Here is a 15794-nt window from a genome sequence, read left to right on the forward strand (position 1 = left end):
AATAAGAATGTAAAGGAGAGCTGGCTTGGTCCAACAGGGGGTAAGACTGTATATTCCACTGAATCACTAAGGTTGAGATAAGGAAAGAAGTCTGAGAGGAGATGTTCTCTAAACAATTGGAACTACAGCAGTGGGATTTTGAATCAACATGTGAATTAGGGGATCCATCTTAATAAGGCTCCTACAGCTCCAAAGAACCATGAGTTCACCAAGAGTGAGTGTACAGGAGGAAATCAAGACTTGTGCCTATCAGAGAACAGGGTAGACGTCAGAAGCTTCCCAGAGAGAGGTAGGGAATATATAGGGGACGATGAAACTTCAGAGCTAGATGTGACCTTAAACTGTGGGATGGGGGATGAGGGATGGGAGTAACCCCTCAGTTTGCAATATTCATAAATAAACTTAGCATAGGGTTACAACATGCAAGTTCTTAGGCCTAATATTCCATTCCTTGTTCCTGAGGTCTGATTTTGCAAATACTGTATTAACTTCTCAGGGCTGTTTATATTACTTATTATATGATTGAGTCAAGAAGACAGGGCTGGGAATTCCACTTTCCTTCACATGAATTCACTTGCAATGGAAATTTAAAATTGTATAAGGTAGATAATTTCCTGCCTAAATAACATATACATAGCTGATACATCCCACCATTTAAAAAGTTATGTTTTATTTTTCTCAGCCAAAACCACAGCTACTGGTCACTTTTAAGTTCAATTTAAAGATCAAATCTTATCTCTTTGAGATGTGCTTTGGAAGTGAATAACACTCTGCTGATAAATTATTTCTCAGAGTGGTTTGTTCTTGTTTTCACGCTACCATATGGCCATGTCTGGATAACTGGGTATAATGTCAACACTCTTTTGTTTTGTAAAGCTTTTCTCCATCTTATTATGAATCTAAACAAAAAAGTAAAAAATTAATTTTATTACTGCAGCTTTGCTTGCAAGAAATAGGCAACTTCCTTTGAAATGATTTCATTGAATTTAAACTCATTTATATACATTCTGAGGTATAAAGTGATGTGAGAACAATGTTTTCTCTATTTAAAGTGATCATACTTGGGAACAGTACAAAGACTTGGAACTTAAGACCTCTAGAGCTTCTCACCTTGTGATGGAGAGTGTGCAAGTTAAATGCCAAGAGGAAGTCAGGTTGTAGAAATCTGATCCAGTTAGACACCCCACACCTCCAGAGATGCAGGTCAGGAACTCAATGAGTATGGAAAACTGCCATTACCCCGAGCCAAATTTATCTCTGTCGGGTAATGAGCTAACAACCCCATTCTTTCCAAAAACATGTGTGAACTATTCCAGTTTTACTAATAACTTTATTTAAATAAGACACAAGAACTTCTATACTGAAAAAATACAAAACAAAAGCCACACATTTCCTTGTGTAAAGCCATATTGTATGGTAACTCAAATACTGTTCAGCGCAATGGCTAGAATTAAACAGTACAATTATATACAAAATTTAAACAATTCCTGACAAATTTCTACAGCTGGATGTAGGATACATTTGAGCTCAACAACTTCTGGGAAATTTACATGGCAAAGCGTAAGCTTTAACACATTTGGTTCAAAACTTTAATATATGCTAAGAACAAATGTACAACACAATTAATATTTAGTATCTCATGAGAAAATAAAAGCACATCACTATAAATATCGTACATCAGATTTAATCACCAAGAAAGCATATTCAGTCCATTTTTCTGAAATTGATATTGATACTATTGCATTTTATTTGGACAAAAGCAGAGTGTAAGATCAACATATTATGTAATGCTAAACCAGATATCAGAAGTTAAATGGAGCTCATATTTATCTTACAGAACTAGTAATTTTCTCCCTTTAACCATAATCTACAAAATAGAGTATTTTCATCAAGGCCTGAGATTATTAGGGTTAAAGGTATCTGCTGCTGAAAAGATTGTTTTAAAAGGTTCCCCTGTGAAAATGACAAAAGTAAACTGAGTCCTTTTTTCCATGACAGTCTCCTACAATATAACACTGACTAATTTAAAGGAGCCAGAATGCACCTTCAGGAGAAAATATTACGGCAAACTTTGGTGGAAAGAAGAGAATTGAGATCATGACAAAATAATACACAGAATACACACGCACACACACAAACATATACATATATATATCATTTCTTAAAAAAAAAAATCAATGGTGTTGCTTTCTATAGACTCATCCTTCAACCGTCTTAGAAAATAAGCAAAGAAAAACCCAGGAATGAATGAAGGGAACTGAAACGTTCCTTTAACTGTAGGCACATTGTTCCCCTAATTCTTAAGAAAATTGTGCCATACACTTTAGGTGCAGATGAAACAACTCTAGGTTTTATTGAATTGAAAGTAGTGGAATACAAATACAAAAACTTCGCTTTTGGATATTCTTTGTACTGAAGAAAACAATGAAAGTTAGGCTTTCCCACTGACCAATCAGGAATGCCTAGGGCTCTCTTCATACTTTGTGGAGAACTTGCGTCAAAAGTTTGCAAGTTAAAGGCTATTTTCTTGAGTTTCTGCTCTACTTCACATGTCGCAAATTTCAAAACTATTCATGATTATGTATTATGAGAGGCCTAAAGGAGATAGCTTCCAACTATTGCTCTTGTAAGTCACCAAAAAACCTGCTTATTTATGTTGCAACAATTCTGAGACCCAAGTATTCTATGTAAATGAAGATCATGCACCTAAACTGCTTGAGGAAAACAATAACCAAAAGTATGTCACTTTTTCACCTGCAAAATAATTTCCAAGGGAGAAACTAAACATAAATATGTCTTTAGATAAAATGGTAACAGTTATGACCCTGATGGCTAACATAAACAAAAAAAAATCTCAATCATTCAGTCAAACACTTCACTTATTTTGAAATTAACTCTAGACATTCCTGTCTTTAAATTTCATCACAATGCGGAATGTTTATGTACAGTCTAGTACTGAACATTTTATTTGCAACATTGTAACAGTCCTTTACTGAGCAACACCTGAACTTTTAAAAAAGCCACATGTACACATGTTGAAACAGTGAATGCAACAGTTGTTTTACTTGTAACCACATGACATAAGTGATGTCAAACACCACAGATTTTGCTGGTTCTCCTCATGTTCACCCATGTCCAGGATTATCATTCTCCTAGGATTGAATGCACTTCTTATTCTAAGAATGTGGAATGTAATGAGGAAAGGGAAATGCATAAAATAAGGAAAGGCAAAAGAGTGATGTTCCCTCTTTAGCTTTTTAGCTGTGAAATATTTAATATCCCAATATGATATACATTCCAAGTTACCTGAGTTTAGACTTCAACTGAAGTACCTGAAGCTAGGCCATAGGGTGGGCACTGTGCAACTGTTGTGGCCATTTTTTTTTTTTTTTTTTTTTGCATTGTATGTATTACAGAAGTTAGAAACAAACACCTGGATCAATTGTAAACATAATCCTGAAGTACAGTATTTTCCATAGGACAAAACACAGCAAGACATTTTCTATTTAGACAGGCAACTTTTTGATATAGAGCTTATTTATACTGAAGAATCTGGAACAAAACACAGGACACAGTACTAATCTGTCAAACATACTATGAAATGCATAGTCTCCACTTAAAATGCTGAATGACACACACATTTTGCAAGCATTACTGCTTTCCACAAAAACTGCTGAATAGGAGTTCCGTCCCTGCCAAGATCAGTGTTTAAGAGATACTTTATGATGCTGATAAGTATTGGTGGTGGTGGTGTTCAGAAAGTTTGTCACTCCATGCAGATAGATGTCTGAAATCTTGTTCCTAATCCATGGAACATAGGGTGGAGGCCAGCTCCCCCTTTTTTAGATGATCACATAGTTCTGAGCAGAGATGTGGTCCTCACCCTGCAGTTCCTGCAGAAGCTGCTGCTGCTGGGATGGCTGCTGGGCAGAGGCCTCCATGGAGCCCGCTGTGCTGGTGTCGTCGGAAAGAGACGTAAATGAAACCCGGGATGAGAGCTGCTCAACGGTCAGAGCTGCCAAAGCTGAGCTCTGGCCAGAGTTAGGAGAGTTCTTGAGCATAAGGTCAGAAGCAGGTAAGAGGGGGCCTAGAAGTTTTACAGGACAGAAAGCTGATCCGGTTGGGATGAAATTAACCTTGTTTTTGTCAGGACATGAAAAGAGAGGGGCCGAGATAGGCTGACGAGACCTAAAACCATAAAACAAAATTAGATTTATAATCACGAACACAGAACAAGTTAAGCATTTTCTGAATTAACTGGAGTTCTCTAAAACAGCTAAAATGTAAATGGCAGGAGATGGGTTAAGTGTATACAGAGGGATAAACATCTTCCATAGCACAAGTCAGTTGGCAGACTATTCATGCACACAGCATGGAAGTGGTATTTGAGACAAAAGGATTTTCAAAAGAACCAGGAAGACAAATAGAGATCATTAGTTTGCTTTTAATCATTTAGGAAGGTAGAAAAAGTCTGCTATATTATAACTGAAGATTATGTAAAGTTAGAATGACCTTTTCTGTTAAGAAAAAGTACACCGGAGGCAGGGGGCATTAGTCCATCATGTATTTAGTTTTAAACACTTCCTCCTTTTTTCTTTCTAGATAGACCTCCACTAGCACAGACGGGGGGTGGAGTGGGGAGGGGAGAGTTTCAGTGGTCTCTCAAAAAGCCAGTCAGTTCAACAGAGGTTGGGTCCACAAGCCCTTCCTCTCCTCCTGTTCCCAGGAGCTAAGCCATCAGCTCCTGCAAGATGGGTCCTTCCAGATTGCAAGAGCACTGCACCCTCCACTAGGCACCTGCACTGGAACAAAGGCATGAGTGCATCCAAGAACCACACAGTCTTCTGAGCTACTCTGCCCAGTGTTTACAGCATGAACCTCTTTTTCTAATTTCATTTCTAACTTACACATATTAAAATTTCATTAAGAAAACCCCTTGTGAACAGAAAGTCTGAATAAGCAAGCTAGATGCGGCTATAGGGCAGCTATAGGGAAGGAGACTAATCTCCTTCCAGCTTGTGGAGTACACTGTCTTTAAGCTAGTCACACATAGATACTAACTTTGCTCCTAAAGTCTCTTTGTTAGCCATCTAAATTAAGAGTTCTCGAAATGACAATTCTTAATGATTAAAAATAGATCTTTCAGGTAGTAAGAATAAGTTTCCAAGTTTCTTTGTATTGGCTTATACATTTCCAGCATACAGACTCCAATTCTCCTTCAGTAAGATCTCTCTTGCCTATTCAATTCTCTTTACATAATTTGCTTTTGAAACACATTATCAGCTGGATAGAGTAGTTGATTCATATGTAATCAACTGGTCTCAGTAAAAAGCTTTACAGCTTTGCAGATCCCAGCTGACAGAAAAGACATTACTTACGCCATTTCCTCAAAGACCTTCACTCGCTCACATCCCTCTGGGGGCTCCCGTTTGAACATGTAGCTGTTGTTTGGTTTGGGAGATGAAGCATACTTGGGTAACGGTGAGCTACTCCCACTGTCTGTAAATTTAAAGCAGTTATATTAACTAGTGATTGAAAGCTCTTTTAAATTAAATTTGATTTCCAAACAAACAGCCTTTTGCACAATTTATCCACTACTGCCCCTATGCTTTGACCACAGTCTCCTTTATTGCAAAGCTATTTCTTATACCCTGTGTAGTACATTTCTTCTAAATAAAAACTTTAATGCAACAGTAATCTGCCATACCACAGAACATAAAAAGAAGGACATTTTGGTCCAGAAAACTGCACTTTGAATACAACAGAGCTGTAATCCTGAAAACAAATATGTTATTTATTATGTATTTCAAGAATGCAACTGACGGGGCAATGTGCTTAAGTCATACAGAAGAATAAAACAGATTATAATGATACAGGGTTCTCTACATGCCTTCTCACTGCCCAACCAATTTAACAAAAATGAGTAATATTCATTACAAAAGTTCTTAGCAGAAAAGTTATTTTTGCTAAATATCATGAATAACACGTACGCGGGGGAAAAAGCAAGCTTATAAAATGTCTCTTTCTACCTACCCAGCATAAAAAACATAATTTGCTCAGAATTTTACCTTTAAAATGTTTATAATAAAAGGGCTTTTTCAGCAGAATTTATATTTTTGCTACTAGAAGACATGAGAAATCTCCAAACATCTCTACCTAACACATTTTCCTCATATTTTTGGCCAAAAAGAAAATGGTCTATTCATGAAAAGCCATAAAACCCATAAGCAATTTCTCCCTTTCCTACCTGGCAAGAGATTTTGGAAATTCAAATCCACTAAAATGTGTCATTATTTTTGTAAGATGCCAAGCTGTAAAGTCAGTAACATGTTTGTATACAATAGTCCTATTTAAACAAATTCTGACTTAATGCAAACCAATCCCCACTGCTAAAATACTAAGCACATGAGCTATTGAAATGTATTATTTTCATCTATTTGAAAGACAGCACCAGTATCATAATTATGTTCGTCACAATTTTGGTAAGTTGCTTTAGTGTAGAATACAGGACACAGTCCAATATTCAGAAACTGAGTAATAAGAATGTTTTGTCATCATTAATGAAGTTATAATACACACTTAGGAAGAAGGCCCTTGATGCACACTAATACTTGTTAGTCTTGTGAATGCAGATTTATGCTTACATTTCTGGCTGGGAAACCACTGTCTGCAAAATAATAAGGTTACACTATTGGGAAGCTAGAAAACCACACAGTTTCTCTATCATTATTATGCATGATCCTACAGAGTAGGCACCAAACAGCTTCTTGGAAAAAATTAAGTCTCAAGAATGAAATTTGGTTTCTTCATATACTTCATATATTCAGATTTGAGAATTTTCTGAAGTTTAATATTTATCCTGTATCTTGCATGAACAAATGGGAGGGAGGAGGAGGAGGAGGAACAGGATTGTCTCTCTTAGCCTGATACAAGCATAACTAGCCTGATTGGAGGTCTGAATTTGCTGCTCTATTTAAGCTAGGCTAGACAAGACTGGTCCATGATTAAAAAATAAAAATAAAAAATACCTCAAATTTGGTGTCATATAAAAAATATGGCTTGACCTTACCTTACTATGCAAACATCAACAAACCAGGCAAAGGAAATATATGAGATCAAAAATACAAGTTAAGTAGGATAGATACCCCATTCTTCACGATGTGCGTATTTCACACTACATACGTGTATCAAAACATCTCATGTACCCCATAAATATATATGCCTACTATGTATCCACAGAAATTTAAAAAATAAAATTAAAAAAATACAAGTAGATATGGCATGAGATGCCTCCATGGAGATTACCGCTGGACATAACTTAGCCTACAGGGCACAAGCAGCATCAGCCTCAAACCATGGGCTTGATGCCATCAGCAGTCATGTCAGCAGTTAAGGATCCACCCGTTATCACGTAAGGAAAGTCATCTTGGCCACAGTTAGTCTTCTGTGTTCTTTTTCTTACTACATCATCAGGCATATCACTTTCTTTCTCTCACTATTTTACTGATGGTTTCAAAGGACTTTCTCATAACTGAAGGCTAGATGTGAGTTGGATAATCTATCTGCAAAACTGATTATCTTCCTGTTAATCTAGAATGAAGTAATTTTCTTTTTAAAGTATTTCTAATTTCAGAGGCTGTAAGTGAATTTTTTAACAGAGTTTTACCCTCTTAAACATATTCTGCTTTTTATATACTGCTATCCTAGACAGACAGTACTCAGTGTTATTATATCTTTCTGCCTTTTCAATAAAAATTGTTTTTTTAAATTATGTATTCAATATTAGGTGGTCTGGAAAGCTTGAAAGAAAAAAATTTGGAGACTATAAACAAATATTTGCTAAATCTGGAGTTTTTCCTTCAGGTTAAGTACGCAATTGGAGAGACTGTAAAGAGGGGTCAGGGAATGCAGACATCTAGTCTGGGGCTTTAGCTCTTGTTGTATAGTTCTATGTTACCTGGAATACAATCACCTCTCTGGATTTCTATATAATTAAAGGAACTGCCATTCATGAACTCTAAAATTCTGTGATTTTTCTTTAATAGTTCTAACATATAAAGATGACATATTTTACATATATATTTTTTCTTGCCTTACAAAGTGGCATGCTTTAAAAACAACCCATATGACCAACCTATGCTACTCATTCCAGACTTGAATGTATAAAATATTACTATTCATTTAAACCTCTGTGTTGAATTTAATAGCCACATTTCACTAACAGAACATTATAAGTATAAATATGCCTGCTCAGGAGATTCAAGATGAGAAGTCTCATGGTAATCTTAATTCAGTCTCTTTTGTTTACCAGTAATGGTAAGTTTTCTCATTCTGGTATCTCAGAGAATAATATAGGATCATAACTAGAAATACAATTGAGATTAGGTTAAATGTTACTTTATTACTTTTAACATCATAGCCAATGTCAATAAAATTAAATGCAGTGAATATATTTACATATTTCTATATTCACATCTCATTTTTATATATAACAATCACTCAACTCTGAAAATCAAGAATATGGAAAAATGTGATTGCTGTTTTATAACAGATCATACATACGCATTTGCACCACATTTACCATTAAAATACAAGTAGCTTATCAAATACTTTTAAACATTCAATGATAATGAATTAAAGCTTAGAAAAATTAGAGAAGTTATTAAAGTTTGGAATTTCATATAGAAACAATATTCATTAAACTACATGTACTTGTATAGCTTGAGTTTTCTGAATTTCTTCTGACTTTTATTATATCTGGTATATTGTGGGGCCCACAATTCTTGTACACAAAATTATACATTTGGTCATACCACTGCACTTCAGCCTGGGTGACAGTGAGACCCCATCTCAAAAAAATATATATCACATATATAAAGGTTGATTCATTTATGCAGGTAGTATGTAAAATCTCTGCCATGGTTCTATCTAGCCCTAAGTCCATAGATGTGCATTATCTCTATCACACTACTTCATCAAATTAAGTAAAATAAATTCTAAAGCAATAATAGAATAGTGGTTCTAACCAGAGTTTCTTTCACATTAGACTTACCAGTTGTTTTAAAAAGATCAATGTCTAGATCTCATTCCTGAAAGATTCTGATTTAATTAGTCTGGGGAGGAGCCAAGCATTGCCTTGGGGTGGGGAGGTGGGGGTAAAGCTCCCAAGTGCACCTGAAGCACAGCCATATCTGAGAACCAATCACGAAATGGTTAAGAACATTAGTTTGGAGTGAGGCCACCTGACTTCTTCCTAGGCCTAGGTGCATGGCATAGGGTAAGTCTGATCCCTCTGTTTTTTGATCTATAAAATAGATAATACCACTGACATGACAGCTGTGAAAATTAGGATAAGGGCTGGGTGAGGTGGCTCACGCCTGTCACCTCAACATTTTAGGGAGGCTGAGGCGGGAGGATCACTTGAGGCCAGGAGTTTGAGACCACCTGGTCAACATGGTGAAACCCTCTCTACAAAAAAAAAAAAAAACAAAACCCAAAACCAAAGGACAAAAAAGGATTAGGATAGTGCCTGAAACACAGTAAGCTCTGAATATTATTATTATAATAGTAAAAAGTAACATATCATTTCTAATCTGAAAATTTAAAATGAACCATTCGAAAATTAAGTGCCTATTCTGCTCCCTCTTGACAGAGGAGAGTAAAGGAAATGTTTTTAATAGATTTGTGTACTCTACTCAGGTACAAACAGATAAAATTTTGTTTCTGAGAGAGAAGCAGAATAGTATCTGGAGTACTAGGTTGTCCAGGTTTATAACTGCCTGGCATGAACTCTGCCAGTTCAAGATGGCATACTTTAGTGTAAAGAGATGTATCATTCTGAAATTAAAATCAATGCTTAAAGCATGCAGATTCTATAGACTACTATGCAAAGAAAATACTTTTATAGTATATGCAGCAATAATCAGTAGAATGTAATTCTTATTCTATCTTTCCCAGGTAATTAACTGACTAGGAAAGTGAGTACACTTTACTCAATGACATACTAAAGCATAAAATTAGCCAAGAGTTAAATTAGAAATATGATTGACTAAATAGTACTTAAACAAAATTACTACTCTAGTGTTAAAATACACTTATTCTGCTTCAGGAAATGAAATTATCAACTATAATGGGATTTGAAGGCCTAAAGAAATCAGGAGAAACACAGAATTGTATATCATTTCTTGGCAATAAACTTTAACAATCAGGTTGTATTACCAATTGTATTAAAAAGCCTGTATTTTCAGTTAACTCCAAGACCAACTTGGAAACTTACAAGTAAGGAGAACAGGCTTTTACAAACAGCCTCTAAGGTTTTTCTAAAATTCCAAGTTAACACCTTGTGAGAATGCTAAAGAATTGTAATGAACAAAGACATCAGTTATACGTAAGATCTCCTTTAGATCAGCATTCAGCAAAGAGTAAAGGGGAAAAATGACATGAGAACCTTTTGTTTCTTACACTTAGAAACTTTGTTTCAAATCAGATTGATTTTTTAATAACTGGGACTCAACTTACATTCCAAGGCCCATTAATTAAATATTTATTATATGTAGGAGGTATTTTATATTTTGTAATCACTTGTCATTCCATAAGTATTAATTAAATTGATACCAACTTACAAACTAAGCCAAAAAATTACTCTTTAGTTTTTGTGTACTCAAAGTAAGTACAGTGCTTCCTTCCACAACATAATCTTGATATGCAGAACAACAGTGCTAACTATTATTGTTGATAGGCTAACTACTCACTCTAAATCTGATATGACAATTAAAAATGAAAACAAGTCACTTTTAATCTGATATGACAGTTAAAACTGAAAATGGTCCTCAAACCAATTTATAGACTAAAATAATGATTCTTATAAATCTTATTGGTAAAACTAAACAAACTGGATTACACAAAATATTTTGTATCTTGTACAAAAGTAGGTATCTCAAGAAAATCACTATAATACAATCTTAATTTTTATATTGTCAAGTTTATTAAATGGCAAAATTTCCAGGAACATCAGTTGTTTAAAAAAAAAAAAACTGAAATCACATTGTTCATGTTAATATCCTACAACTGTGGTCTCCCAATAAGAGAGGCATGAAACAATCTGCTGATGTGTAGGGAAAAAAAATCAGTGCAATATACATATTTACCTTTTATCTTTAAAAACAAGTAAACTTTACTAACATTTAGGGAAAAAAGAACATTGGAACTTCTAATAAAATTTTCACTACAATTTTAAATGTTCACTTAACTATTTACTGAGCATTTACTATGTTCAAAAGAGTAGGCAAAGCAAAATGCTATCAATGTTATCAGTGCAATGTTAGATAAAATTTAGTATTTCCTCTTTTTAAAAAACATCTTGCTAAAAGGAAATGATCTTATAATGTCTTTAGGCAGAAACCAACATGGAATCTTAAACATCATTATAGTGACCTTAAAGTCTATTCCATCTCCAATATTTACTACCTTATGGTAATCATTTCCACATCTCCCATGCTGGAACTTCATAAGAACTTTGCTGTTATCCTGATTTCCTCCTCCTCCCTCACCTCATACAGCTAATCAGCCACCAAATGCTGTTGACTTTTCTTCAGCCCCTTTCCTCCAGTTCCTCTGACCTTGCTATGCTTCCTCATCTTTGCCCTATACCTGTGGTCTCCCAATTAAGAAGCATGAAACAATCTGCTGACATGTAGGAAAAAATATCAGCAATTAAATATATTTATTTTTACATTTATACATACTTTTTATCTTTTAAAACAAGTAAACTTTAACAGTTTGTAGAATGAGTTATATACATATGTCACCTAGAAATATATAAACTTTATTAGGGGTACAGAAGATTCAAAATTGCTAACAAGGGTATGGAATAAATAAAGTTTGAAAATCACAAGACTAGACTATTAACATGGCTACTTATCTTGTCCTCCTACTGCTTCTACTTCTGTGTCAATGTGAGTTATAGTTCTTAAATGTGAAGCTGGTCATATCCTTTAGCTGACAAAGGATCTTCCCTTGGCTTTTCATTTCTCTTAGCAAAGCTTACAGGGGCCTTACGAAACAGTGAACTTTCTAACTCTCCAGTCGAACTGTTTTCTACTCTCCACCATTCACCCCATACCCCAACCGTGCAGTATCTTACTGTTCTCTACACACTGGGCCCTTTCACAGCTGAATGCTCATGTAAAGACTATTCCTTCTGCAAAGGCAGCAAGATGTAGTATCAGGTTCCTACAGAATATCTTTGTTGGCAGCTAGATGCCATGGAAGTTAGCTAGGTTACTTAATTTCTCTAACCCTCAGATTCTGGGACCTTTAAATAATGACCGTGTCACCGACCTATAGGACTGTGGTGATACTGTTGGAAATAATACAAATAAAATCACCTGAACACATTTAATCATCATAGCAATTCTATGAGACAGGTATCCCCAATTTATAGGTGAGGAAATTGAGATACAGATAGATTGAGTAGCTTGTCCAAGGGCACATAAGTAAGTGGCAGAGCAGGGATTCAACCTGGCTGCCCCAGAGTCAATGTTCATTATTGTTACGCTACCTGTTTCACTAAGTTTGGATCTATCTCAACTCCAGTGTCTTCATTAGAGATGTGAGGAGATGACCAGATGAATCAAGTTCCTTCCAATCTAACATTCTGTTTCTAATTAAAGGCTTATAGCTCAGCCAAGAGCTTCATTGGGTCTGCCTTCTGTCAGTGTCACAAAGAGATAGTGTAAGGAGTGGTCCCTATGAGTTGATACTTCTCAGAGGAACACAAAAGATAATGGGGGAGGAAAAATCCAACAGATTCCCTTTTCCTTGAACCTAGTTGACACCTATTATTTTCCACCCAGTTACTATCAGAGTTTACTGGTTACCAGCAAGACCAACAGCAAGAAGGGGAAGATGAAACAGTTTTGGCAGTTACTTCCTTTCCCCTTATTTCAACAACAAATTTGAAATTCATGGCCTCTTTCCCACCAAGAGCCTATCACTAAATTTAGCATAATCTTAGTTTAATTACTCTTGGTTTTTATTTTTATGAAGAGTATCACACACTCTTCATGAACATTAAAAGCCTAACATAAAATTTAACAATTCAAAGAAAACACATTTTCAACATAGCTATAAAAATATATCCGTTAAAAAATGGACATATCATGAAGAAAGGTCTTAATACTCAAAAAAAAATCTCCATTAAGCACTACACTGTGCTAGGCACTAGTTTATTTACTGACAGTAAAGCAATGACCAAAATATGGTCATTTACTCTTGCTGGAGCTAACATCATGGTAAACAGATAAGCGATTAAATGAAACATATATGCAGGTATGTTAAAATTTTTTGATTTGCTTATATTCTAAACAGCAATAATGGCTAAAACTGAGTTGTATACCTAAGTAGTTTTGAATTATGAATAATAACTCATAGACAGCTATCACAGTATCTGCCATTGGTACAATTGTTAACATTTTCAGAAAGAAGGGACAAGAGCATCTACTGGATACTTATTTTGTGCTGTTAGACACTGGAATGTATGTATCTTAAGATGCTGTCTTGAAAGAAAGATAGGTAAAACGACCTTGGGACATAATTCTAGAATAGATCAATTTTAACCTATAGACTAACTCCTTTGTTGGAATAATATCTTTATACTCTGTAATTTTACCACCAAAAGGTTCCTCTAGGATAATAAGCATCATAGAACCTTATCAAGAGAATATTTTGATAAACACATCCAGGTTCAAAAGCAGTGATTTTTCAAGGTGTGGTAGCTCAAAGAAGTGTACCCATCATATCTGGTTTTACAATATAAACCCCCAAAAGAAAACTGCCATAAAATCTTGGCTGATTACCTAAAAAATAGAGGGTTAAAGCATAGTAAGGGCACAGGTCAAAAAAAAGGTCAAGAAATAGAACCCTAGAGATAAATACAAGTATGTTAAAATGTATGTATAAAGGAATAGGAAGATGCCAAAAGCAGTCTGTTTCAGAAGTCTGCCTAGGGTCAAGCCTAGACCCTGGAAAGACAAAATAATACTTTTTTTTCTCCTAAGACCAAGGGAGGCTCAGTCCTAACACTAAAAGTTTAGCAATATGAATATTTACGAGTTAAGTCACAGAATGAGTTAAATAGGCTTATATGCATTGGCTTGGGAAACTCTATCCACATAGTGTACACTATTCCTTCAGGAAAATATAGCTTAAATTATAAGTAATCAATTTATGGACTCTTGGAATACAACTCTCAGTAGTTGGCCTGAATAAAATGATTCCATTTATTTCATGATTATAATAATCAATGTTTCCACAATATCCTGCAAAACTGCAGAATTTTATAACAACTGCATAAGTGAACTGTGCCAAAGATCAATGATAAGTAGCTGACTGAAGTCTACATTTTGTGGCTTGCCCAGCACCAGGTTTGGCTACCATCAAGCAATGCTGGCAGAGCTGCTTAAGCAACTAATATTCTGACACTGCCATCTGTATTACATAAATGGCTATTTTTGCTCCTTGCATTTTATTTTGGGTATGATAATGTGGAAGAATGTAAGCTACCTCTGAGGGTACATTCTGACGATGTCAAGATGAGTGCTCTTATTCTGGATCTCTGAATTCTCCGCACAGAGAAGAGCAGTAGTAGTTCCTATGGCTATTAGTTAGCCTGGAAACTTTATACATGTGACCAGTGTGACCAAGTTGCCTTCAATCTTTAGGTTACTGGAAAAATCTATTAAAAAATCAAAACAAAACACCAAAAACCCATTCACTTGAAACAGTCTCTCAACAGTTGAAACTTTCTTGACAGAGTGTTTTTGTCCTGGCATTGCAATCCATACAGGCAAAGAAAAAAACCAATGTGCGATGCAACTAAAATTATTTTATAGGTCTCAAATGATACATAATTCATAGCAAATAGATGTTAGGAACACACAAAAATAACGTTAGCAAAGTCAGAAAAAGAACACGTATATAAAACGATACTAGAAAAATAATCAGCTCACCAGCACATCCCTCATTAGGGCAGCTATTCACTGCAGCTATCCCTCTCCCCTCCATGTCTATCCAGGCTCCTACAGATGTCTGAACTAGTTACTCTACCACAGAACAAATCTCTCTACAGCAACTGCAGAATATGTAGGTACTCCAAATCAAATCAATTCTAGTTAACTTCAAAATTATAGAATTCATTCTGTTTTCATAATGATGAAAAGCTCTAGGAAAGCTATACAGCTTCCTTTTATGTCTCTAATAAACAAAACACCAATTTATGATTTATTGTAGAAAACATACATTATAGGAAAGAATTAGTATCTTTTTTTGAGATGGGAGTCTTGCTCTGTTGCCCAGGCTGGAATGCAGTGATGTGATCTCGGTTTGCTGCAACCTCCACCTCCTAAGTTCAACTGATCCTCTTGTCTCAGCCTCCTGATTAGCTGGGGCTGAAGCTGCATGCCACCACACCTGACTAACTTTTTGTATTTTTAGTAGAGATGGGGTTTCACTATGTTGGCCAGGCTGGTCTTTAACTCCTGACCTCAACTGAGCTGCCCGCCTTGGCCTCCCAAAATGCTGGGATCACAGAAATAGTTAGTATTTTTAAAAAACAGCAAAACCCAGAGTTTGGGCTTTATATGAAGAAGAAATGAGTCAGAAACTAGCCTACAGTTTGAATGACATAACATATTAGTTCCAGAAATTGTAAAATTTCTGGACAACTCCTTCCTTTATACTTTTAGTATTCTAAACATCATTGTCTAATAGTGTATTATTTGTTTACATTCCTAATT

At 35.4% G+C, this 15794-nt stretch overlaps 1 protein-coding gene across 16 annotated transcripts in view; it reads right to left on the reverse strand.

The window, feature by feature from the left end:
• Positions 1 to 1310: 1310 nt before the first annotated feature.
• The window catches only part of GLCCI1 (glucocorticoid induced 1), a 131165-nt gene continuing 116681 nt past the window's right edge, over positions 1311 to 15794 (reverse strand). For 10 of the 16 annotated variants that reach the window (XM_074035443.1, XM_045387600.2, XM_074035442.1 and 7 more), the window contains 2 exons: positions 5379 to 5499; positions 1311 to 4188 (listed from right to left, as the gene is read on the reverse strand). In XM_074035443.1, the coding sequence (XP_073891544.1) occupies positions 3843 to 4188; positions 5379 to 5499 (467 nt within the window). In that variant the 3' untranslated portion in view covers positions 1311 to 3842. The remainder of the gene's footprint in view (positions 4189 to 5378; positions 5500 to 15794) is intronic. The other 6 variants (XM_074035445.1, XM_074035444.1, XM_074035446.1 and 3 more) reach the window with 1 other exon arrangement.

The sequence above is a fragment of the Macaca fascicularis genome, chromosome 3 (genome assembly GCF_037993035.2).
Source record: "Macaca fascicularis isolate 582-1 chromosome 3, T2T-MFA8v1.1".
Classification (NCBI taxonomy): Eukaryota; Metazoa; Chordata; class Mammalia; order Primates; family Cercopithecidae; genus Macaca; species Macaca fascicularis.